The sequence below is a fragment of the Raphanus sativus genome, chromosome 1 (assembly GCF_000801105.2).
Source record: "Raphanus sativus cultivar WK10039 chromosome 1, ASM80110v3, whole genome shotgun sequence".
Taxonomy (NCBI): Eukaryota; Viridiplantae; Streptophyta; class Magnoliopsida; order Brassicales; family Brassicaceae; genus Raphanus; species Raphanus sativus.
This window is the reverse complement of record NC_079511.1, coordinates 15,369,134-15,395,059: the sequence shown is the minus strand read 5'-3', so window position 1 is coordinate 15,395,059 and position 25,926 is coordinate 15,369,134. Positions and strand designations below refer to the sequence as shown.

At 35.5% G+C, this 25,926-nt stretch overlaps 3 protein-coding genes across 3 annotated transcripts; all 3 read right to left on the bottom strand.

The window, feature by feature from the left end:
• Nucleotides 1–376: 376 nt before the first annotated feature.
• On the bottom strand, nucleotides 377–884 carry LOC108859020 (uncharacterized). Its single transcript, XM_018632858.2, has one exon. The coding sequence runs from the start codon at nucleotides 771–773 to the stop codon at nucleotides 543–545; it is 231 nt and encodes a 76-aa protein (XP_018488360.1). The 5' UTR covers nucleotides 774–884; the 3' UTR covers nucleotides 377–542.
• Nucleotides 885–8,191: 7,307 nt separating this feature from the next.
• LOC108846462 (uncharacterized protein At4g04775-like) lies at nucleotides 8,192–8,500 on the bottom strand. The gene has a single exon (XM_018619693.1). It carries the CDS (start codon nucleotides 8,498–8,500, stop codon nucleotides 8,192–8,194), a length of 309 nt encoding a protein of 102 aa, XP_018475195.1.
• Nucleotides 8,501–9,239: 739 nt separating this feature from the next.
• Nucleotides 9,240–12,512, bottom strand: LOC108846451 (uncharacterized). Its single transcript, XM_018619683.1, has 8 exons — nucleotides 11,875–12,512; nucleotides 11,607–11,796; nucleotides 10,898–11,509; nucleotides 10,758–10,817; nucleotides 10,527–10,676; nucleotides 10,116–10,456; nucleotides 9,938–10,019; nucleotides 9,240–9,857 (listed from the first exon to the last, which is right to left on the bottom strand). Exons 1-8 carry the CDS (start codon nucleotides 12,510–12,512, stop codon nucleotides 9,240–9,242), a joined length of 2,691 nt encoding a protein of 896 aa, XP_018475185.1.
• Between the last annotated feature and the right edge of the window lie 13,414 nt (nucleotides 12,513–25,926).

Genomic DNA, 25,926 nt, shown 5'->3' with positions numbered 1-25,926 from the left:
GTTAACATACATTTTTTACGAATTTACGATATTCAATTTTTCTAATATTATATCTCATGAAACAGAGAATATAAATAAAATTTTAAAAATACTAATTTTACCAATATTAAAAATAGTAATAGAATGGAAAAGGGACATTTTTCTATATTTCACTCTATAATAGAGTAATTTTATTATAGAATAAACCATTAGAGCAAAAATTACTCTATAATAGAGTTACTCTATTTTTGTGTAAATTATAAAAGAAAAAATAGTGTGTAGTTGGAAATGCTCTGAGAATCTAAAGTTCGAGGCTTTGAGCAAACTCAAGATACCAATACTGAAATTTGTTATGTTACTTCTGGTTCGATTTTAACTAAATTGATAAGAAAGTCGATAAAATAAACTATAAATGTATATATACCGATAAAATCAATCAATATTACAAAATTTATAGTCACAATCAAATGATGTAATGAATAAATCCAAAAAAATAACAATCTCAGAAAACTTATTTCTTGATCTTGAGGTCAAAAGCAAGAACGTCTCAATAAGAAACAAAATCAAGAACGGACTATTGTCTCAAAGCAGTGGAGACCGTCGAGCTCCAGAGCAAACCTCGGAGTCTTCTGCACCAAACCCATCTTATTGCTTGCGTTTTCCTCCTGCTTTTGCGTTTGCAGTACGGCAGGTTTGGGGGTGGCGGCGGAGGTAGCGTTAAGCGAAGAAACCATTAGATTCTTTCCCATAAGCTCTACGAAGAGGGCGTCGAAGGCACTGAACATCGAGTTCATGATGAAAAGTAAAGATAATAAACAAGACCAAGAGACTTTGAAGTTTCTAGAGAGAGAGAGAGAATTTTCAAATTAAGAAAGGTGTTTGTGAGGTTTTTATGATTCACAATGACGAATAGAGTTTGTTTATATACAGAGAGAGAGAGAGAGAGAGAGTCAGAGAGACCGTGTTGAATGGAAAGAGTGAAGAATTTGGGTGGCTTTCCCCAACAGTTTATTTCCAAGTTGCTTCTTGGACGCGTGAGAAGCCACGCCCTGCGCGTTACATAACAAATTGCAAAAAACATTGTCATGTCAGATCCTCACATGGTACAGTCAGTCATTCGCAAGTAATCAATCCACTTTCGTTTTCCGTATTTAAAGGGGTAATTCACATATCTCATAGAAATTCTCAAAAAATAACTAATAAGTACATGATATTTCACTCAAAAAGTAAGTTTATAATTTCGTACATGAAAATAGTTTAAAATTTTGTATTTATAAATATAAAATACATGTTACTTGTACTATGATATTTTGAATTTCTTTATAAAATAACACGGATGTAAACACTTTTATAAATATCACCAGAAACGAAAAATTTTTAGTTATATGTAATTACCGAAAGAACAAAGATTGTAAGCGTGTTATTGAGAAAACAAGATGTGTATTCGTTTATTTACGTGATGAAGAAAGTTTCAATTATAATTCACTGAAAGAATCCTTTTGATTAATAAATTGAAAGGGTGTGGCGTAGGTAACACGCGCTGAAGAGAAGATGGAGAACGAATCAGCCTAATCTGGTCCAAGTTGGGGTTGAACTCGAATGTGGATAGACAATGGAAGGCCGTTATCTATTTTATTAATTTTGCAGTGTGCCCTATTGATATATGTTCTGTCCAATTATTTTTATTTTTATTTTAAGTGGTTACTTATTATTCCTTTTATATAATACAACCATATCTAATTAATTATATTTAAATACTAACACGTTCTATTTCTTCTTAGCCTTCGGATTCTAACACGTTTTATTTCTATCTAATAAAAACAGTTAATTACCTTTTTTTCTTCACAACAAAGTTCCATTAACAAAAATCATTTATGACTATTGGTTAACAAAAAAATCAGAAAGACTCCTCAAACCACTAATGAATTTCTGTTAGGTTTCGATGACGCTCAATAGAGTCTGATTATTATTTGAAGTGTACCTTATTGATTCAGTTGACATTAACAACTACAACTAAATAAACATGATCGTCCCATTTGTAATGTTTTGAGATCAATGCTTCCAATACTAAACACATGGATCTTCGCGTGAAGTTAACCTTGGTCAGAGAAAGGTGAAAATAAGCGCAAGTAGAAGTGTTCCGTGTTCGCTAGGGTCAGTATCAGAGATCTGTAAAGGCATGGATGTTGGTGCGGACCATGGATTCATATCATATTTGTATTCTGGGTTTATGGTTCTTGCTGGTGGTGTCATTGGTAAAATCAAACGGCAAAAATCAGAAGCCACTGAGATATTGGAGAAGACAACCTCTTTTGCCGTGTTATAATCATAGACGTCCACGTGTCTTAATCATAAAGCTTCGCTGTTAATTTAAATAGGGATATTTTAATTTTGGGCTGGAACGATTGTAACAACTCTAAATCTCCGTATCATTTTCCATGCCTTTTAGGTTTTAGGTTTTTGATAAAAATGGTTAACAACATTTTTTAATAAATATTAATTCCATCACAAAAAATTATGGGAACTAGAATATTTGACCTGAAATTATTGTAAAGACACATTTTAATATTGTTTTTTATTCATAACAGCCCAAAAAATTATGTAAAAACAGTTTTCTCAGAAAATGATGTTAGCGGAATCACTAATATCAATAACATATCGTTCTAAATATTTGCATACAAATATTCATTTGTATACATATATTTAATTTCACTTAGTTTATAACTATCAGTTTTTTATTTTTATATAAAAAATTGATTGACAAAATAATTTATCATACCTAACCTATTTAAGAAAATATAGAGTCATCTACATGTACAAAATTTAACATCACCAAAAATATTTATAGTCATAAACATAAACAAATTTAAAAATTTACATGTCCTCATTTTGGCCAAACTTTATCATATAAATTTTTTAAATGATTTGGTATGTAGTATAGTCAAATAATATTATTTATATTTTTAGGAAAATGATCAAAATTATATCTGTGCTTTCGGTTAGTTATATTAAAACTGCTTCTTCCTTTTTAACAGTTTTTACATGAGCCTAATAATAATAGTATATATAATCATACTATTAAATTAGAAACATGTTCAATTGATAAATAGTTGAGTCTAATTTGAAAATACATATAACTTATTAATATAACTGCAACAACAACAAAGAAGTTCCACAATGATAAATTCATCTTTTCGGAATGTCATTTTTTTGTATATCAAACTCTTTATCATGGAATTGAAACTCCTATTTTAAATGTCTATCTATATCAAACTCCTTATCATACTAATCTCAATTTCAAATTTTTAATATTTTCTCCAGCTATATTTATAGGTTCAGAGATATGAGAGAAAAATTAAATATATCATAGAAAAAACTAAATATTTAGAGATATAAATGGTTACAGCCACGATTTTATAAAAATTATACTTTTATAAAAAATATAAAACAAAAATATATCCGTCCTTTTAAAGGCGGATCATAAATTTGGTTCAATTATTTGAAAAAATCGACTTGCGGATGTAGGTTATGAGTATTTTATTCGAGGTGGATGCGGATTGGTAAATTTTGGATTACGGGTACCCACTGACCCGAAAAGTATTTAAAAAATAAAAAGAAAGTAAACACTTTTTTAAAATATGGTAATTGTAAAATGAACAATTTAAATTTTTAAAAATATATAAGTTTTATTATAAATATATTTTTATATTTTTATAATAATTAAATTAAATAATTATTTTTAAAAAGTGTATAACCCGCGGATAACCGTAAAATTAAATAGGACGGATACTGGTACAAATTATTTTTATGCGGATTGTGCTGGTCATATTGTTTGACCAAAAAAAAATTGAAGTCCGCGGGTTTGCGGGTTCGACCGGCAACCAAGCCCTAACCGAACGTATACCAAATCAATTTTTAAATTATTTAATAAAATATATTTTGATTAAGATTACACACAAATATGATTATAAAGAAAAATACAAATATAATCACAAAGAAAACACAAATATGAAAATTAAATTAAAACAAAAATATACCCGCCCTTTAAAGGGCGGGTCAAAATCTAGTTGAATCTTAAATTGTTTGCGTTATGGGTCCCACTCACATGGCTTTTCCTTCTCGTGTTTAGGCATGTCGCAGCACTCGAAATTGCGTTTCCACCACCTCGAAACCAAAAGAAATACGTTTTCCACCGCTATATTTTTAAGTTTGCAAAACTTTATATTTTAAAGTTTTTAAGCTCGTTTTCTCCAAAGACAATCAATAATTTCATATTTGAAATTCTTTATTTTCCGAAAAAAACTTTAAATTTAAAACTTTTAATAGAGAAATTTCAAATATAAAGTATCACTATTCAAAATTTTAAATTTGGAGTTTCACATTTTTATTTGCATTTTAGTTTTTACAATTACATATTACATTTTAGAAAAATGCCAAAAATACTATTTTCATAGTACCACTTTTCATGTTTACACTAACCACTTTACCATCATTTTTTATGAAAGATTTATATTTGAAAGTTTAGGATTTAGAGTTTAGATTTGATATTTTAGAATTTAGGATACATAGTTTAAGGTTTAGAGTTGAGGATTTAAGGTTTATAGCTGAGATTTTAGGATTTATTAGGCAGTTGAGATTTTAGGATTTAGGCAGTTGAGAATATTGGATTTAGGGTATAGAGTTTAGAGTTGAGGATTTAGGGTTTATAGTTTAGAATTAGGGGTTTAGGATTTAGAGTTTGAAATTAGGATTTTGAAAAATATATAAAAATAAGGATATAAGAGTATTTAACATTTTAATAAATAAGATATTTTTGAAAATGTGTGTTTAGTGATGGTAAAGATGAATAATGGTATCTTCAAAGTGTTATTTTAAATATTTCCCCTACATTTTATTATTCTTAGATATTTTGTTATTTATCATTTTAATCTTTAGAAAATCATATCTTGTAATATTTTATATTTGTTTTTATAAATTTTAGTTTTACACATAAACTAAATAAAAACCTTTAAAAGGAAAATTTAAAGTTTAAAAATATCTTTAGACTTCAAATATGAAATTTAACATCATTAAAAACTTCAAATATGAAATTTTACAAGCTTCAAAATATAGTTTTTTTTTTAGTTTAATATTTAGTTATGTATTTATAATTTATATATTTACTTTAAGATTTTATTAGATGATATTAATGCGATATTTTTATATATGTGCTAGTTATTTATAAGTTTTATTGATTTATATTAATTACAAATATAAGGACCATAGTGTAAAATACTAATAATTTTGAAGTTAGGTTTGAAGTTTTTCTTTTGGAGAAAAACACATCGAAACTTCAAATTTAGAATTTTGCAAATTCTAAAACAAAGAATTTGGAGATGCTCTTAGCTTATACATATATTTGTTGCTAAGAAGAAAGGTTTATACATATATTTGCTTGAATGATTCGGAATATAAACTGCATTTAGGCTGATGACAAATCTGATTGTTTTTAATAATATTTACTGTTCCAAAGAGAACAAGCTAGTGCTGGGTTTGCGGGTCGACCCGCCCCGACCTGCCCTGTTCCGCTGCAGATCGAATCATTTTTCGATTCAAAAATTTGACCCGCTTGACCTGCATCTAGAAAATGTAAGACTTGCTCCGCTTCGCATAAATTAGCGGGTAATATAAAAAATAATAAAAATAATTATTTTATTAATATATTTTTTAGAAAAAATATAAATAATATATTTTAATTAATTTTAAAAAATATTCGTAATTTTTTTTTTATTTTTTTTTTATAAAAAACATAAATTTTATTAAAAAATCATATTAAAAAAAAAAATTAATTTTGCGGGTTGGCGCGTACCTGCATTTTAAATTCGGTCGATCGGCACCAGTTCCGCGTCAAAATCACTCGATCCGCACCCTCACCCGCGAACAATTTTTTTCAAATCACTAGACCCGCACCCACAAGAACCCGCTATAAGTAGTACCAAATGTCTAAGTAACATGGAGAGAACTTTTGGCGATGGGTGGAGTTGTACTGGATGGTTGGGGGAAGCAGATGGTGTTGCTAAATAATTACACTTAATGTTAAATATTGTATTTCTAAATACACCATCTGTGGTATGTAGGGGATTCGGATAAACGCTTTGTCATGCTAAATAAAAAGGTCTCTTCGTTATATGAAAAGTATGTCATTCGTCGTGGACGGTATTAGATTTTATATTTCGAGAATGACATATAAATAACCGGCTAAACTAAATCAAACACATCTATGATAAATGGTAACTGGTTGATTTCCTTTCACATAATATATAGAAACTCTAACAATTTGCAGTGGATTATCCTAAACCCTAAATAAATCAACATATTCCCCTTTAAAACCCTATTGAATCACCATCAACAAAATCAAAATATAAACCCTAAACCCTTAACCGTAAACCCGAAACCCTAAACTGTAAACCCGAAACCCTAAACCGTAAAACCTAAACCCTAATGGTAAAATCTAACTATTTATTTTTAATCCGATGATCCAACATAATTTAGCCGGCTAACAATATGTATCGGCCCGTATAAATATTATTAACCGGTTTATTTATACTCATTAACAATACGTGAAAAAAATTTTACAATGGGTTTAGGGTATAGTGTTCACCTCGGTGTTTGGGTTAATATTTTTTGAGGATGGGTTTAGGGTATAGTGTTGACCACGGAGTTTGGGTTGATTGTTTCAAGTTGGGTTTAGGGTATAGTGTTGACCACGGGGTTTCGGTTGCTTGTTTGAGGAAGGATTTATGCTATTAGCAAGGTCAGTAAAGAAAACCAATATGTACATGTATTTGTATTAGCCGGTACTATGTGGTTTTAGCTTTCCTCAATTATCGAATACCGGTTATATATATAAATTACAGAACATCGAAATGTTTATCTGGATAACATTAGTTGGACACTGTGGTGATCAGTATACCCTAAACCTATTTTTAATTATTAAACCCAAACGCCGTGTTCAACACTATACCTTAAACCCTTCCTAAAACAATCAACCCAAACCCCGTGGTCAACACTATACCCTAAACCCATCCTCAAACAATAAACCCAAACTTCGTGGTCAAGACTATACTCTAAACCCATCCTCAAACAATCAACCCAAACTCCATGGTCAACACTATACCCTAAACCCATACTCAAATAATCAACCCAAACACCGTCGTCATCACTAGACCCTAAACCCATTGTAAATCAATCTACCCAAACCCCATGTTCAACACTATACCCTAAACCCTTCCTCAAACAATCAACCCAAACTCCGTGGTCAACACTAAACCCTAAACCCATTCTCAAATTATCAACCCAAAACCCGTGGTCAACAATATACCCTAAACCCATCCTGAAACAATAAACCCAAACCCCATGGTCAACACTATACAACACTGAAGATAATTTTCCATGTATTATGTTTACAATCCGACCAATAAGAACAATTAGCCGAACAATCAGTGTCATAGCTATGTATAAGATATTGTAACTGGTTAATAATATTCTTAACCAGGAAATTAAAACCATTACCCTAACCTATGATATAAACCATGAACCAGGAAACTCTTACCATTACCCTAACCTTTGATATAAATGATTCACCAAAACCTCAAAACCATAGTTATAAACGATTCACCAAAACCTCAAAACCATAAATCACTAGACCCTAAACCGTAACCTCTATACCCTAAACCTATATTTAATTAGTAGTTGAAGAATATATTTTAGGCATAACATTAACGAACCATACATTTATCTAACGGGGGAATTTTTCATCCACACAGTTGCATAAAATAGATGTTTACATATTACAGCCCTGTTCGTTTTCAGATCGCAGCGTCTAGCGTCAGGGTCTGAAAATTAGTCGTAATTTCCTTTTTCACTGGTCAGACGGAATATAACATTAAAGACGCAGCGGCGAAATAATGGACGGAATTCGGTAGTTCCGTTGTTGCTAAAATAAACAGCGTCAGTATTTCAGAAATCCAGAGTGACTTTTAAACACCAGCGTCTCTTTTCTCTTTAATTTGTGCTCCGTTTTACCGCCGTCTGTGTGTATTTATGGTCTCTGGTCGCTGACGTTGTGCGTCTTCCTCCCGAACAGGGCTTACATCACATGGGAATATGAGTCTCAACATACATTAAGTCACAACAAACGCAAACTAATACATAACCTTTATCCCACCGTTAGCTACTTTTGAATCTTGGTAGACAATACCGCAACAACTTCAACAATCTCGGTAGTGTCTTTCTTCATGTCTAGAAGGTGGCCCTTCAGTTCAATGAGGTCATTCTCGATTGTAGACTGCCTCGCGGCCAATGCTTCTATCTCCTCGAGGATGGCTTCATCTGCCCACTTGAAAACGTGATTTTCCCCAAAAATAACCCCACATCTGTAGAATCGCCGACCAGGGTTTTCCTTCGTCTTGGATGTCAATACAATAGTCAATGCTCCACACGGACACCTGCGAGGAATGCCAGGTCCCATTTCCATTGCCATCTCCCAAGCTTGGACCGGACAATTAGAAACACGAAATAGACAAGTAAGTTCAATCCGATTATATTTGCATTAATTGGAAGTGGGATCTAATTCGGAGGTTAATTGAATTACATAAAACCGTAAAGAGTACACAGAAGATTCACCTGGACCGTGGTTCTCTTCTTTCCCTCCCCTTGTCGGCGCAGTAAATTAGAAGATGGAGTTTAACAGCTGCGTTTTTTATTACCTACTTTAAAACGATGAGTTTTATAGAGTTGGAGATAACCTATTGGTACAGTTACTTTCATAGTGGACCCATTTTCGTTGATTTTGTTTTTGTGAAACTCCAATTCGGTACTCTTTCTTTAATGGGTTGTCTACATGAATTTTTTTTTATCTCTATTGGACCAGTCCCGTCATTGGGGTTTGTATTAGGATATATATCTAAACCATCAAGACACTATGACCGAAATTGATGATAGGGTATGGCATTTGGACATACAAAAGTTTTGTTAAACGGACAGATTTTAAAGTAGCCGGTTACAAACTCTGTGATTACTTGAAGTGAAAAATAGCGAATATACATAATTCATTTGATCATCGTTAGGTTTTGCTATTTGAGTTAGAAGGAGACATTGAATGACTCGAATCTAAAGTGATAACAGAGTAGATAAATTAGACAGAGTCGAGTTACACAAGCAATAGTCTTAAAAAAACATGAGAGCATAGGGGACCAACAGATGACTAAAGCAGATTGAATTTAAAGGGGATCAACAGATGCTTCGTATAGAGTCACCACTAGCATCTCAACCATGCTGTCTAGAACATCCGGCGTAATGAATTTGCAAGCATCGAACCCACCAACCGCATGTGCTTGGATAAAAAGCACAGATGAAACACCGGAGTGTGTCACTTCTTTTTGCTGGGGGATGTTCCGGGGCTTTTCAATTGCCATTTCTTTGCAGTCTCTCGTTCCTACTTGTCTCCCCAGCTGTTTCAGAAAGTATGGAAATATCACAGCAAGTGGTCTTACTTCTTTATTCATCATGTTGTCAGTCCTGAGTTCCACGGTGCAGTCCAAGATCGTGACGCTCCATGTACTACAATCCACACAGATGCCAAGACAGTATTGTTTGTCAAGGTAGAACGGGAAATAGTAACGAACGTCATCACCGGTTGAAGGAAGCTGCAGAAACATGTCAACAACATTGCCACTAAACTTGTAGCTAACTTTCTTGGAGGCCTTTGAGAAATTAGTATACAATTTGGTGAACTGTGAGACGAACTGTGTGTCCATAAAAACTGAACTGGAGTGTTGTTTTTGAGATGATGGGGACCGGAAGAATGCACTAGTGTGGAACATAAGTACATCCACCACCTGTTTATTCAATAGATTTGTGCCATATTTAAGTGATGAATGTGAAAAGCTTAGAGAGTCAAAATCTGGAATACACATACCTTAGGGGATAGCTGAGTTGCTCGCTCAATAACGTCGCAGAGATCGGAGCTCTGAATATTGGCACTCCCAATTGACATTTCACTATTGAATATAGACAGGTAAACGAATTAGCCGGCTAGAAAACTGAATAAAAGCTAAATTTATAGTTGGCTCTCAAACTCAGTCTTATTTACTTACAAAGAAGTCTTCATCTTCTCCATTAAACCAGCAAACTTGGCGGTGTAATCAACATCCCCTCCCCTGTAGATGGCATCAGCAACAGCCTTTCTAGCACAGTTCTGAAACCCTTTATCACATTCGAAGTCGCCCATGAGCGATTTCGTTGGTACCTTTTGCCTTTTGCTTTTCCTGCACCCATTTCCAGCTTCTCCCAACGTTGCATCTACGTTGTCTTCCTCATAAACTTCCTCATCATTGCCCTCTGTTACATTGGTGATGGTAGAAGTATCCACACGTGCCTCTTGCGTAAGGCCGAGAGAGAATGTTGGGTTGGGAAAAACCAATGATGGATCAAGAATCTGCATCGATGCAATCAATTGAGATTTCAATGGGAATGTGAAAGTGAAGGATTTTGTCGTTGGTACTTACAGAGTCCGGTTGTTTGTCTGTAAGTGGAGGATTTAATTTCTCAGTTAGCTGGCTCCGAGGTGTAGACTGTTGAACATGTCCGCCTTCTATGCCACTGTTGTTACTCAACTCATTCACAGATGTGGTTGGTTCCGCCGCAACGTTAGTGTCCTGTTAATAATAAGATGTTAGCGGGATAATCAACTTGTTAAAACTATAACAATTTATTTCACCGGCTAACATGATTCTAACCTCAGTAGGAAGAGTAGATGACCGGTTAGCAAACGTGTTGGCTTTAGAGATGTTAACCTCCTGTACAATTTAAAAGTTAGCTGGTCAGTGAACTGGTTTTATGGTTATAAATTAATTTAGCAGGATAACAATATCAGTACCGCGGTAGGAAGAGTTGATGACTGGTTAGCAAACAGCATTGCATCTGCAATAATGGAAGTGGAATCTGGAATTGTTTGGGTGGCCGCATTCACCATGCTGGGACGGCGAACTAGGTTTTCTACAGGAGAAACATGTAATGTCGCCGACAACTTACGAATATCTTCAGACATTGTTTTAATCTGCCGAGCACTATCTTGCACGATTTCAAAGACTTCGTTGATATTGACAATAATTGTCTCGGTGAAGCCATTTGATGATTCCTGAACGTTTGCAATGCTGCCATGTAGGAGCTGGAAGTCTTCCTTTAGTTTATCTCTTACCATGGAGGACAACATATCTAAGTCAACGCCATCTTGGACCTGAGAAGATGTAGCGGTCTTGAATTTCACAGACTTGCGGTTTAACATTTCAGCTTTTGACTCGTGACGCATCCTAGTAACATCCTCTTTTGTTGCCCCACCAACAAAACAGTCGTTGCTGAAACCAAATCGCTCCTCTATTAGACCCACCATATTAGAGACGCCATCATCATCTTCGTCATCTGACCATTGGAAATCAGGAGCAAGAGTTGTTTCCCCGTTACCATCAAGCATAATGGAGTCAACTATTGTCTGGAATAATGAAAACATTATGGTTAATTATCCACTATGTATGTCCTAATTCCATTTTACTAATGTTCTCAACAGAATATCATAAATAAATGACTACCTTCCCTGCAGCATCCGTGTCGCGTGCGTGCCCGGGACTGATGTTTTTCCTTCCGCCTTTGTCACTCTCTAAAGTATCATCATCACCGCCTCCCTCACCGTCAGAACCAGATGAACTTCCATCTTGCACCACTTCGGTTAGCGCAGGCACACATTCAACAATGACGAGTTGAAAGAGCAAGCACAAATCCCTTCAGAGCGATAGTGTTCTGATAGAGAGCGACTTCCTTTCTCTCCTTTATGCTGCTCATTAACATCTCAAATGAGACCCTTCCCACGGATACGCCAAAAATGTTTCCAAATCTTTGATCATCTCTGCGGCTTCTTGGGATATCCGATGTGAATGCGTGGTTGGTAGAATAACAGAGGAGAGCAAGGACAGATAGGCATACTTTAACCTAGTCTCTCTGTCAACGACAGTTTTCTTCCCCAACATCTTCACAAGCGAGGAGTCAAGTACCTCTCTTAGCGATCCAAACAATTCCCCCCAATATGGTTTCTCCCCAACATCTTCCATGAAGTTCTTCGATTTCTTCTTGCATCTCTTTGGAAATTTGCTACAGTTTAGTCCGGTGACCAGAGCGAACTCCTTAATCGAAAACCTAATCGGTTTACCAGCGAAAAGGAACCACGCTTCATGCTTCTTAGACACTTTTAGTTGTCTCGATATAATATATCGCCCAAACCTGCCGGAGAAACTAGGTTTGTCGGCGATCTCAACTAATCTGCCGAACGGCGAAGCCCTAATGTGCTCCACTTCCTCCGGATCGAGAGCGTTGAGGATACTCCTGATTGCCCCTGCCTTGTGATAAGGAGTCACCCGGACGCCGGTTGGTTCTTCTCCAACTGCGAAAAGCCGTTCCGGCAGGCGGCAATTTGGTCTCCGTCTTCCGCCGCTTTCTTCCATGAAGTGCTTCACTCCGATTGGAAACCGATGTAATTTTAAAATGCCGGATGAAGAATAATACGATAGTTTCAATGAATAGTTGAATTGGGGAATTGGGGACTTTTAATTATACGCCCACCGGTTATTGATTCGAATAGTCTGTTTTGGACAGGTTTATGTAGCAGGGGTAGCAGAGTAAAGATACATGGTGAACAGTTGCGCCTTTTCGAGGTTTTGGCAGTTGGCCAATATCGTTATAGTTGTTTGGTACAGCTCCTAATTTCTCAAAAATTAACTACTTTATATGATATCTCAGTTGAATTGACTTCATGCTAGTGCTAATTAATAGGGATAATTGAAAAGGTTAGACATTTTCAACTTTTATTTGTTGCATTAGGACTTTTGATATTTTAGACCACTTTTGGACATGTTTTATCTTTTGTAGTGAAAAAAGTATTTTAAATTTTTAAAATATGAAAACTATTGAAAACATAATTAAAATATATATATATGTAAACAAATTTATGTAACCATATTTTATTTTATGTCATACCTAAATATACAATACTTATTCTATCAGTCTATTTAATTTAGAATTCAGATACAAAATACATTGCAATGTTCTAATTTGGATATAAAACATAGACAATTTTATTTATTTATTCTATCCATAGTTTGTTCTGTTTATTATAGCTAGATAACAGTGGTCTACATCAACCTCGAGCACATGTTCTAAAGTTTACTTTATGGCCTAACTTAGCTTATTTATGTTTCATAACCTTTTCTAACTATAACCTTAGAGTTCAATGAAAAATATATATCCCACCTATTAGTCATCGTTCTAGCATACACAGTTTATGTATTCTATCTAAATAACGGGAAAATGAAAGTTACCATATTTTGGTTAGTATCTTTCCTAAATCTATCTTAATCTACAATAAATCTCGCACAAAATCTATTTTTCCTTTTAGTAAAAACTTAAATCAAGTACGAAATTTTATAATTTTTTTATTAATTAATTTGGTTTACTAAAAGGTATAATTGTATTAAAGAAAATATAAATCCTACTTACCTAAATAATCCTCTAAAAATTATATCGGAACAAACCTAAGTTGAGAGTGTCTCATATTTTTATTTTTTCCTTAATAGTAAAAATTAGAGTTTTAAGTGGTTTAAACCCCCCATCTAGATTTAGATCGAATGGAAAACTTCCATTTAAAACTTTTATGTTTTTAGACCCTCAACTATTAAACTTTTAATGACGTTAGCTCTCCGTTAACAAAATCATTTTTAAGACAGATATCCGTTAAATTAAAACGCGAAGTTTCATATAATCATAAAAATGACAGGAAATGTTTACAATCAACATATGTCTTAGAGATATAATTTCCATGACTATTTTTAAATCGGATAGAAAATTTCCAGTTAAATTTTATATTTTAAACCCTTAAATGTTAAATCTTTAATGGCTTTAACACTTTGTAAACAAAGTCGTCTTTTCGGAAAGGACCTTTTAAATTGAAACTCAACGTTTCATTTAATCACTAAACGACACAGATACTTAAAACCGCATTTATCAATGGGCAGCGACAATCACAATTTACCCCAAAAAAATAGTGTTCTTCTTCCTTTTATGAACCATCGAAAGTGAGATAAATCAAAAAGCTTTATTGTTTATAACCCTAGTTTTTTTCCTTTTCATTTATTTATCAAAAATGTGAATTTTGGATTGTTAAGTAACATAGGTTATCCATATATTCACATTCGAAATTTCACCTAGAATTTATCGAAAAGGTGAATTTTAGGTGAAATTTTAAGTGTGAAGAGATGGATAACCTATGTTAATTAACAATCCAAAATTCACCATTTTGATAAATAAATGAACAGAAGAGCAAAAATTATGATTAGAAATAGGGACTATTACCATATATGACTCACAACTTGATTTCAAATGCAAAAGTAAACTCAAACATGAATCAAATGCAAAAGTGACTTAAGGGGATATTGAAATTACAACCAGCCCATTGTGTACAAACAAAAAAAACCGAATTTGTTTTTATGTTTCTAGCCCCCGCAAGTCGTCTGGTATAGTTTAAAAAAAAATTAAAAAATTGTAAAAAATATTTTGATAAGTGAAAAGTTGAAATCATATAATTAACATATGTTTTAAGTGATATAAATTAAGATATAACAAAAGTGAATTGTTTTCGATATAGATGAGTGAAAGTAGTGAGTCATGATATTCTTTGGTTTAGGTTTTGCCAATATATGTTGTAGTATTGTATGTGTTCTTAAGGTTAGATTTTGGAAAGCATAAAAATATTTTTGAAAAATATGAAATTTACCCAAATGTGTTTATTTCTATGTATAGTAAACACTAAGCAAGTTTAATTTGATTTTATAACGGGTTTAGTTAGTTAATTTTAGTCAATTTAGTTTAGGGGTTAAAATATTCACTAGGGGACTTACTAGTAAGTCGTCTGGTGAATATATTTACGGTAGACGACTTACGAGTAAGCCTTCCAAACCGGACCTACTTTTAAACCTAACCGGATATTTACCGGACATATATAACATGGCTTTTTATTCACTTTTTCGCGAAATTCAGAAAAAACCAAACAGCGTTTCTTTCAAAACCCTAAAGGCGATTTCGAAGGCGATTTCCGTCGATTCTCTCTAATCCATCATTCTCACCGCCGATTATATCTCCGCCGTTATCACCGTCGTTCTAGGCACTATTCTCACCGCCGCTTCCTCTATTTCAGATCTGAGAGGAAACCCTAACGTCGTTTTCTCCGTAAATCCTAACGCCGTTTCTCTGTAAACCCTAGCGCCGTTTCACGTCTCGTTCTCACCGCCGATTCTCTGTAAACCCTAGCGCCGAGACTCCTAGAGGCGTCTCGTCAAACTCCGCCGCCGGTAAGTTATTTCTCTTACTGTCGAGTGATTGATGTTGGAAATTCAGAACATAAAACGTTGTCTCTATCTATAGTCGTTCTAACCACGCTTCTTAATTTCACGTCTATTTTGGCAGATCTATAATCACTGTGTTGAAGGCGACTATATCTTCTCCGAATTTTCAGGTGAGCTTTGAACTGTTCTATTGGATGTCTTGGAAGACTTTGCGGACGATTTAAATATAAGTCTTCCAAACTTATAACTTGATTTTCAATACTAGATGGTTGTCTGTTTGAGATGGTTGTTGTCTTTGATTGTTTTGCAGACAAAAATATGGATATTCCAAAACTCCCCCGGAGGATACATACATTAGGGAAAGAGCTCCGCCCAATTAAGAGCATTTCGTATCACACAGATTGTACGAAGTTGCATACTGCTTTAGAGGATGCTCTTGATCATGACGAATTTAAACTTCTATCCAAAAGAATTCGCGGACGACTTATAATTAAGTAGTATGTTAAGTCTTCCAGCTGGAACAGATGACTTAATTATAAGTCTTCTACTAAGTCGTCCAGCTAGAAGACTTTCCAGACGACTTAATTATAAGTCTTCTGCGAAGTCTTTTCTTTCTATCTTTTCTTTCGAGACGACTTATATCTAAGTTCATATCTTTTATTTACTGCAGACTAGGGTGGTCAACTTTGTTAAGAAGGAAATTGGTGAAATGTTTCCACAATGGGACTCTGATATTGAGGACCCGGCCGCAGAGAACATTATTAAAGTCATGTTTTATAAGAGACCGTGGAAGTGGACCATGAATTGCTGGGAAGTCACCGGTACTTGGGTTGCGAGTCCAACGAAGAAAGCGATAGTTGTGGTGAAGCAAGAACGTCCAAGACCTCGGAAGAAATCTCGTTTAGAGGCAACTGCAGAGGCTAGCGAAGAGGCTAGTGAAGAGGGTCGTGAAGAAACACATGAAGAGGCTCGTGATAAGGGTCGTGAAGAGGGTCGTTCAGAGGTTCCTCATCAGGATCGTTTCGATGTTCGTACAGAGGCTCGTTCAGATGTGAGTACGAATGTTTTTGGGATGACCAAAGAAGATATTGAAAGAAACTTCAAGGACCTAGCTGATGCCTTGAGGTAAGGGTTGGGACGTGCCTTACGGAGATCAAGCATATGTCGGATAGGATCGGTGTTTTGGAAAAGAAGGTTGGTATCACCACAAAGGGGACATCATCTAATGATCTTCAAAACACAACTGCTCCGCCTAAACAGACGCAAGAACCAGGGGTTAGTACTAAATCCTCTCCCGAAACCTATCAGAAGACTTAGTAGAAGACCTATAATTACGTCGTCTGGGACGTCTTCTAGCTAGACGACTTTGCAGAAGACTTATAATTAAGTCGTCTGGGACATCTTCTAGGTAGACGACTTCGCAGAAGATTTATAATTAAGTCGTCTGTGCTTCGTTGTTCATATTTGAAATTGATCTTTGAAACTGATCTATGCAGAGTGAAAAAGAAAGTATTAATGGGGCGAAAGAGAAACCCGGAAAGAAAAGAAAGGAGGATCCCAAAGAGGATCCTAAAAAGAGAATGGAGAGGAAGGAGGATCCAAAGGAGGACCCTAAGAAGAGAAAGGAGAAGAAGGAGGATCCTACAAAGAAAAAGGAAGATCCCAAAGAGGATCCTAAGAAGAGAAAGGAGAGGAAGGAGGATCCAAAAGAGGATCCTAAGAAGAGAAAGGAGGATCCAAAAGAGGATCATAAGAAGAGAAAGGAGAGAAAGAAAGATCCAAAGGAAGATCCTAAGGAGGATCCTAGTGAGGATCCTAAAGAGGATCCTAAGGAGGATGTTAGTTCCTCGAAAGAGCTGAGTCTAGTGTTAGCCGAACAAGTCGAAGAACCGAGCCTTCTTCTATTGGAGAAAAAAAATCCATTCTTTCAGATTTAGAAAAAGAGAAAGCTAGATATGAGACAAAGAGGGATGCTGCTCATTTGGAACTTCAGCGGGATGCTGCTTTGGCACTTCAGCGTGGAAAGAATGAGCGAACAAGGAAACTTGCTGCCACACAATTGTCTCCTTATAAGGAGAATAACACGGCCAAAGCGATCATTCCAAACACAAAGGAATCTGCCTTTAAACCTTTTTACCAACTCGACAGAACGGTTTTGAAGTAGCTCGTTGATCACTGCAAAACTTGTCCGTAAGTGAATTACTCTCCCATAATAGCTTTTGCTTTAAGTCTTCTGCTCTTATTGCTTTTCCACATTTTGTTTGCAGTTTTTATAAGCTGCTTATGGACAAACGACCAGTTAGATGTCTTTCTCGGTGGTATCACACCCTCCGGACTTCCAAAGACTGGCTGGACGACACAGTAAGTCTTTTGCTACACTTTATGTTGTCTTACTGCTAAGTCGTCTGGTAAGTCTTCTACGCAGAACACTTATAATTAAGTCGTCAGATTCTGACATGTATTATTTTGTTATGCAGCATTTGGATGCTTGGATTAATGTGCTGAGGAAGAAGTACCATGCTAATCCACAAATGTTCAGGAGCGAGAGAATTTGCTTTCTTGATCATTTTTTTTCTCGGCATTGGAGAAAAAACTACGACGATTTTAAGGAAGATAAACCCGACGTCTACGGTCTAGGAAGAAGACTCCCTGGTGGTGCCTGGAATTATTATGCTGGAAAATACCATCATTTTGCAGATCATTGAAGATTTGGGGGAAGGATATTGATGATATCTATGCGCCAGTGAATTTCAAGGACTTCATTGGATTTCTATGTGGATATCGATCCCGTCTAGGCGCATACAGGTTTTTGACAGCGATCATTCCTGTATCTCCCTATCAGACCTCGATGCGGCAATGGAGCCTTTTTGCCACATGGTCCCCTACATGCTATATGAGTGTTCCTCCATCGAAGAACATGTCACAATGTCCCTGGAGCCATACACATATGAAAGACCGGCTGCACCAAAGTCAAAATCTGGTGATTGTGGCGTGTATGCTCTAAAGTTCATTGAGGCTCATACTCTTGGGTTGCCATTCACTCAAAAAGACTTTGCGCAAGGCAACAGAAAGAATATGAGGGAGACGATAGCGGTGGATATATTTAGAGAGCTTCGACATGCGCATGACTGGGACAACACGGACAATGATGACAACCTGGAGACGTATGAGCCTCAACCACTTACGGATTAGGGTTTAGATTAGGGTGATTGTGTGTATTTGAGGGTGATTGTGTGTATGAACTTGATTGTAACCTATCTTATAGTTAAGTCGTCTGGAAAGTCTTCCATTCCAGACGACTTAACTATAAGTCGTCTGGAATATCTTCCAGCTAGAAGACTCTCCAGACGACTTATAATTAAGTCGTCTGGAATGTCTTCTGTGCACAAAATTTTTGTAACCTTTCGGATATTATATATATATATATATATATATATATATATATATATATTTGATTGTTAACACATAAGTTCGGAATGTTAACACATAAGTTCATAACACATAAGTTCATAAAACAGAAAAATTCATAACACATAAGTACATAACACATAATTTTATAACACAGAAAAGTTCATAACACATAAGTACATAACACATAAGTTCATAACACAGAAAAGTTCATAACACATAAGTTCATCACACACAAGTTCATAACACAAGACGACTAACTTGAAGGTCTTCTGGACGACTTACTTGAAGGTCTTCTGGACAAGACGACTAACTTGAAGGTCGTCTGGGTTAGACGACTAACTAGAAGACTAACTTGAAGGTCGTCTGGACTGGACGACTTAAGTATCTTTTTCTTTCTTACATTGTGGTTTCGTATGGGCGATTTCTTTGCAGTTTGAGCATCTATAAACCATGTGTTTCTTCCGGGGTTTGCTTGCTCTCATCCTGGATAACTCTAACCAAGATTTCCATCTTGATTTTTTTTTTCTCCCCGGACCATGTTTTACATCTGGAGGAAAGCATGTGTGTGCCTCAACTTGTTGTCAATTACAAGGATATATATTCTCTGAGTATCTTGCAAACAAATAATTATTTGAGTACACTGGAGATACAAGTGCGTCGACATGCACACCAGTAAGTGTTCCAGCTGCTATAGCATGAGAGCAAGGTATTTTCTCCACTCCATAGACACTATAATCACACTTTCCATGTTCCAAATCAACTATCAGTCCATTTTGCCACCTTTCACAAGGAATTTCCATCCATCAATTGGTTGGGCCCTCATCTTATCCGCTATCTCTGACCGAACAGTAAGGAAGTATTCAACACCCCGACTATTTTAAGTTGGGAGACTCAAAGCATCGTCTCTCCTTTTCCAAAACCACCTTCCTAGCTTCTCTCTTATGAACTCCAACAGGAAGTCAATCGGAAATCCTCTAGCTCGCTTCAGTGCGGAACTAATAGATTCAGCGATATTGCTCGTTTTTATGTTGTACCTGTCTCACGTACAATAAACCTTGACCATAGGCTAACGTCTGCATTCACCAAATACGGTGCAAGGTCCGGGTTTGCACTCCGTATCTCAGCCATGTACCGGTCAAAATCTGAAACCGTATGAGCATAAGCAGCACCTTTCACCAAGTACAAAATATGTCTCCCTTTATAAATTTTGACAATGTTTTCTTGAAGGTGATAATAGCATATTCCTCGGGTTGCCCAAAGAAACACCTCATCACACGCACTTTTAATGGCCTCGTGCCGGTCGTAGACTATCACCAGAGGAGAATCATGAGATATACAACTAGCCAATTTTGTGAAAAACCATTCCCAAGAAGGTCCATCTTCAGCATCTACGATCCCAGAGCAAATGGAAATATCTGAAAATTTCCATCTTGTGTTGCTGCAACTAACATAACACCTCCATACTTTTCACTTAGGTGAGTCTCATCCACCACAATGACCCTTCTCTGATACTTAAAACCTTTGATAGAAGCTCCAAAAGAGAGAAATAGATACTTAAATCGGTTCAGAGAATCAAGTTCTATAGCCGTGATAGAATCAGGATTTGCTAAGGAGACTTGCTCGAGATATGATGGCAGTCGCGAATACCCATCTTCTGCTGATCCTCTCACCAACATTTGTGCATATAACAGTGCTTTGTATGAAATGGTGTAATTAAGCGTCATACCAAACATGTTCTTCATAGCATCAGTGATATGCTGCGGAGTCAACCCATCAATGATTCCAACACGATCAATGAAAAGCCGAGCAACATACTTCGAAGTACAATGTTTCCGCTGAGCGATTCTATCTCCCACTGAGCATGTATGAGCTTGCACATACTTTGTTACCCAAAACGTGTTTGTCCCATGTTTCACACTCGCTCTGATCCTCCATCCACAATCACTAACCCGACATGTTGCCACAAGGAGAGTTTTCGATGACTTGTATAATCTGAAGGTGAATCTACGCCTCACTGCTGTCAACCGCAGCTCCGAAACCAATGCATCCTTGCTAACGAAACTCTGGTTGACATGTAGCTTGTCTCTTTGAAATCCTTCTCCTTCAATAGCATATGTTTCTTTGAAATTTTCAAAACGCATATCATCATCTTCTTCTGAGTCCTCATCTTTGACCTTTCCATAAACACTGTAATTCTCACCATCCTCGACCGCTTCAGAAACATCACAGATATCAGCATCCTCCTCTCCATCATCCTCCTCCCCATCATTCTCCTCGCCATCATCCTCCTCCCCATCAGCTTCATCAACTTCTTCCCTTTCCTCTGAAACCGTTCTCTTCTTGCTACGGCTTCTCATCTTGCTACGGCTTGATACACAAAGCCGTACTCCCTGCGTTTTGGTTATCTCGAGCAAGTATCAAACTTGTCTATCACTTGTAACATGAATAGGAGGGGTGTCTGGAGCCATTTCTATCACTGCGTAACTTATCTCCACACACTTTATGCTCATATCTAAGTTAAAACCTTCTTGAGCCATTGCAACAAGTTCAGCATGTGTTGAATCTTTACTCAAAAAAAACATTCTCGCTCCTTTGGAATCATCAACCACAAAATCCCAACAACCATCTTTCCACAACCATTCTCCATACACTGCAGGTAACCGATGTATCATTTGCCAAAAATCAAAAATAAAAACACATTAGCTAGAAACTTTAATTAACATGAATGTTGGTAAACTCATAAATATCACCAATTATGTTATAAATTTCATTCATTATCTCCAATATTGATTGTGTTCAAAAAAAAAAAAACTCCAATATTGATTAATATAAATGAATTAATAAGAAAATGTTAAAAAGTCTTTATAGTTTTGGAGAAAATGAAAGTTTATTAAACATTGACGCAGACGACTTACTGGTAAGTCGTCTGGAATACTTAGACGACTTACTAGTAAGTCGTCCGAAGAAGTCATTTTTGAAATTGACTTTAAGTTAGACGACTTACTTGTAAGTCGTCCAGTTTTGTTTATTAAAAAAAAAACTCCAGACGACTTACTTGTAAGTTGTCTCGGATAAACAGGTTATTTTTGCATTTGACTGAATTGTGTCAGAAAATTGACTTTTTTTGGACGACTTACTAGTAAGTCGTCCCTGGGATTACAAAAAACTCAATATTTTATTAAAACGAGATGACTTACATGTAAGTCTTCTCATGTTAGTTTAAAATTCGAAAATAAAACTGAAATATTTATTTTTTCCCAGACGACTTACACGGATGTCATCCAGTTAGACGACTTACACGGAAGTCGTCTTAGATAATAGCATGCCCATCAGCAATCCCTCAATTCCCGACTTCCAATGATTTTTTTTATTATTTTAATTTTTTCGTTTTGACTTTAAAAAAAAGAAAATTAATAGCTCAACCATTTGCGGACCGCCACGTGGCGTGGGACCCGCGAAGTAGTATTGATACAGGTTCATAGCGGGGAGCTTTTCTGATACAGGTTCATAGCAAATGGATTTTTATATTATTTTTTTTCTTTGGGAACCGTGTGAACCCCCCCACTTGATACTTAAATGGGGGTGCTCTAAGCAAGATTTGACGAGAATCTCAGAATAAAATCTGGACGACTTTACTTATCCTGGATGACCTTCAAGTAAGTCTTCTGACTGGAAGACTTATTTGTAAGTCGTCTGGAAGAAAATAAATATTTAAATTTTTTTCCAATTGCAAAACTAACCTGAAAAAATAAATATTCAAGTAAGTCGTCTGGGAAAAGTCAAATATCTGACACAATTCGGTCAAATGCAAAAGTAACCCGTTTATCAAAGACTACTTACAAGTAAGAGCTTTAGTTTGTCCAAAAGACTTAATCGTAAGTCTGATACAGCCAGAGGACTTATGGGTAAGTCTTATACGCGGACAAATCTGGAAAATTATCAATTTCATACCTTAAATTAGTAAGATGACTTCCTTATCACACAGAAATCTTTTCCAAACAACCAGAACCTTAAACTAAAGTAACCCACCAAGAATAATAAGCTTGAATGTGTCTATCAACCATAAAAAAATTAAAATCAAAAGCTTGAGTTTTTTGGATGAATATGGAGACAAAGTGAAAGAGATGTTGTTTTCAGTTCATAACAATTGAGAGTGGGAAATAGTAAATCGATTTCAGGAGCATTAAGAGCTTCAAAAAATAAATTTCATGATAGTTGGGGTATTGAAGGCGATGACAATCTTGTAAATACTTGAAGATGATGAGGTTGAGAGAGTAAAATGGCAATTTTCGAAAAAGATAAAAAAAATTAATGGCATTTTGTAAATAATGTGAACATGTGGGGTGAATAGGGTAAAAGAAAGATAAAAAAAAGTGGTTAATTTTGTGTTTGACTTTGAGTTATGAGTCAAATTTGCAAAAATCCCTTAGAAAAATAACTGAAGTTTTTTAATTTATTTAACTTTGGATGATTCTTGAAAATGAAGAAGAGTTTTATTTTTTTTATTTGGAGAGAAATTGTGATTGTCCATGCCTACTGATAAAAGGGGTTTTAAGCATTTCGTGTTGTTTTCTGTGATTAAATAAAACACTGCATTTCAATTTAACGGATCAATATTCATAAAAAAAAAATTTGTTTGCAGAGGGTTTAAACCATTAAAATTTTAATAATTGAATGTAAACATAAAGTTTTAGTAAGGAGTTTTTCATCTGATTTAAAAATAGTCGAAGTTTTAAATCACTAAAATATAAGTTAATTGTAAGTATTTTTTCTTGTTTCTGTTATTATATGAAATGCTGCAATTTATTTAACGAAAAAACGACTTTGTTCACGGAAGGTTAACAATATTAACTGTTTAATAGTTGAAAATTTAAAAACATAAAAATTTTGTGGGGGAGTTTTTTTAATCTAATCTAAAAAAGTTAGACGTTTAAATCATTAAAACCATATAAAATATTGAAAGACGAGATATGCCACAAAAAGTTTTCATATGTTATGTTAACTTTCCTGCTCTCATTGGAGATTTGTGAAAACCTTGCCAGCGCTATTGCCCAATTCTGGTGGAGCTTAAATCCCCCAAAAAGATGAATACACTGGTCGAAGTGGGAAAAAGTCTGCCTACCGAGAGAAGAAGGAGGGATTGGATTTCGCATGATCCATGAGTTCAACTTGGCATTACTGGCGAAACAATTATGGAGGCTAGCACAGAACCCGGATTCGCTGGTGGTCCGTGTCTTACGAGGCAGATATTACAGACTGAGCTCGCCTTTACGAGTGAATACTGTAAACAGTCCTTCATATGTATGGACTAGCATTTCCGCTGCGAGAGAGCTTTTGTTGCTTGGGATAATGCAGAAAATGCATTCTGGTTATGAGGTTAAGGTGTGGGAGGATCCCTGGATTCCAATGACTCATGCTAGGCCAGCTATACCTATAGCGTTAATTATGAATCCAAATATGAGAGTTAGTGATCTTATTAATCAGGAGTTGAAGGAGTGGGATGTTAATTTGCCGGAGCAATATGTCAGCCTTGAAGATATACCCCTTATAAGGAGTTTAGCCATAAGCACAACTCATCGGCCTGACACATTTTGCTGGAACTATACAAAGAATGGACAATATACTGTCAAGTCTGGATATTGGGTTGTTCAAAACCTATTGAAGGATGCAGATGAAAAGCTTGTGTTAGAGCCAAGTATTATAAAGCTCCAAGCCTTTGCTTGGAAGATAAAGGCGCCGAAGAAAATTTATATCTTATATGGCAATTGCTAACTGGTCATGTGGCAGTAACGAGAAATCTAGTAAGGCGGAATATGCGATGTGATGATTATTGCCCAAGATGTGGAGAACCAGAGGAGTCAGTAACACATGTTATTTTCGAATGCCCACCTGCTCTACAAGTTTGGCTACATTCATCAACTCCGACGACTTCTGGTGTTTTTCCAGCATCAAGTATTTACACGAATATGGACTACCTCTTCTGGCAAAAGCACGGTTTACTTGAACCAGAACAAGACAGAGATCCTTATCCCTGGTCAGAACTTCGGAACAGACTGCAAAGATTTGATTGCTATGATCAAAGAACCTCATGCTTGGCCAAGTTTTGCTACGGAACTAGAGAGGATATAGACACTGCTCATATGCTTCCCGGATTTCAAGATTTTTTATGTTCCTAGAACGCGTAATCAGATTTCAGACTTTTTAGCTAAAACAGTTAGATCCTTCCACAGGAAATTACATTTTATTGGTTGTTCTATTCCGGTCTGGTTACCCAGACCACTTCAAGTTTGAGTAATAGAATAGTCGTTTGCCGTAAAAAAAAAAATCCGTTATAAAAGGCATATTTATGGAGTTTTTTTAGTTGAACCTAACGTGAAAGGCTGAAAGCTGTAAAAGTGTAAAGGCGACAACTAGCTACCTACATTCATCAAAGAAAGCTAAGATAAGAATATGTTCCTTACCCAATAGACCAACAAATATTATCCGTATGTCATGCAACACACATAATGAAAATTGTTATTTAAGTCTAAGATTATTTCTTTCATAAATTAAATTTGGTACTTTCTGGTAGAAAATTAAATTTTGAGTATGGAGCCGACCTTTGGCGGTGCAAAGTGCGAACGCCACGCAAAGTCAGATCATGAGAGAAAAAGAAGAGCAGATCAGAGCCGTTGAGCTTAGAAACGATGGACATTCTTATCAAAACCTTTGTCAGTTTCCCCAAAAAGAAATCTATAAAATAAATGTATTTATATGGTTTCAATCAGTGAATGAATCGTCCATGTGAAGCTTGTTTTGTTGCTTTTTCTATATGATTTTGCTTCCCTCTAGATCATTCGCTGTACATGTAAAAATTGTCTTGTAACCAAAGCAAGTTTATAACAAACTATGAAATTAAAATTTTGAAACTTGAGGATGGATTACGATGATTTAAAATAACACCTGCAAATTTATTAATAGCTACTACTTTAATTTCAGATCTACTCTTCATTCTTTTAGTTTGTCTTTAACATGCTTGGATCTTCTCTTTAGTTCACTTCTTGTTTTAGAATTACTATTAGTTTTTCTTTAAATATGTATACACAAACTACATCGAGATTCCCTCCTTAGA

Coding starts and splice junctions, on each gene's coding strand:
- LOC108846451 (XM_018619683.1), bottom strand. CDS start 12,512: ATGGAAGAAAGCGGCGGAAGACGGAGACCAAATTGCCGCCTGCCGGAA. Junction 11,797..11,874: donor TTGGCGTATCCGTGGGAAGG/GTCTCATTTGAG, acceptor ATCGCTCTGAAG/GGATTTGTGCTTGCTCTTTC. Junction 10,677..10,757: donor CATCTACTCTTCCTACTGAG/GTTAGAATCATG, acceptor TATTATTAACAG/GACACTAACGTTGCGGCGGA.
- LOC108846462 (XM_018619693.1), bottom strand. CDS start 8,500: ATGGCAATGGAAATGGGACCTGGCATTCCTCGCAGGTGTCCGTGTGGA.
- LOC108859020 (XM_018632858.2), bottom strand. CDS start 773: ATGAACTCGATGTTCAGTGCCTTCGACGCCCTCTTCGTAGAGCTTATG.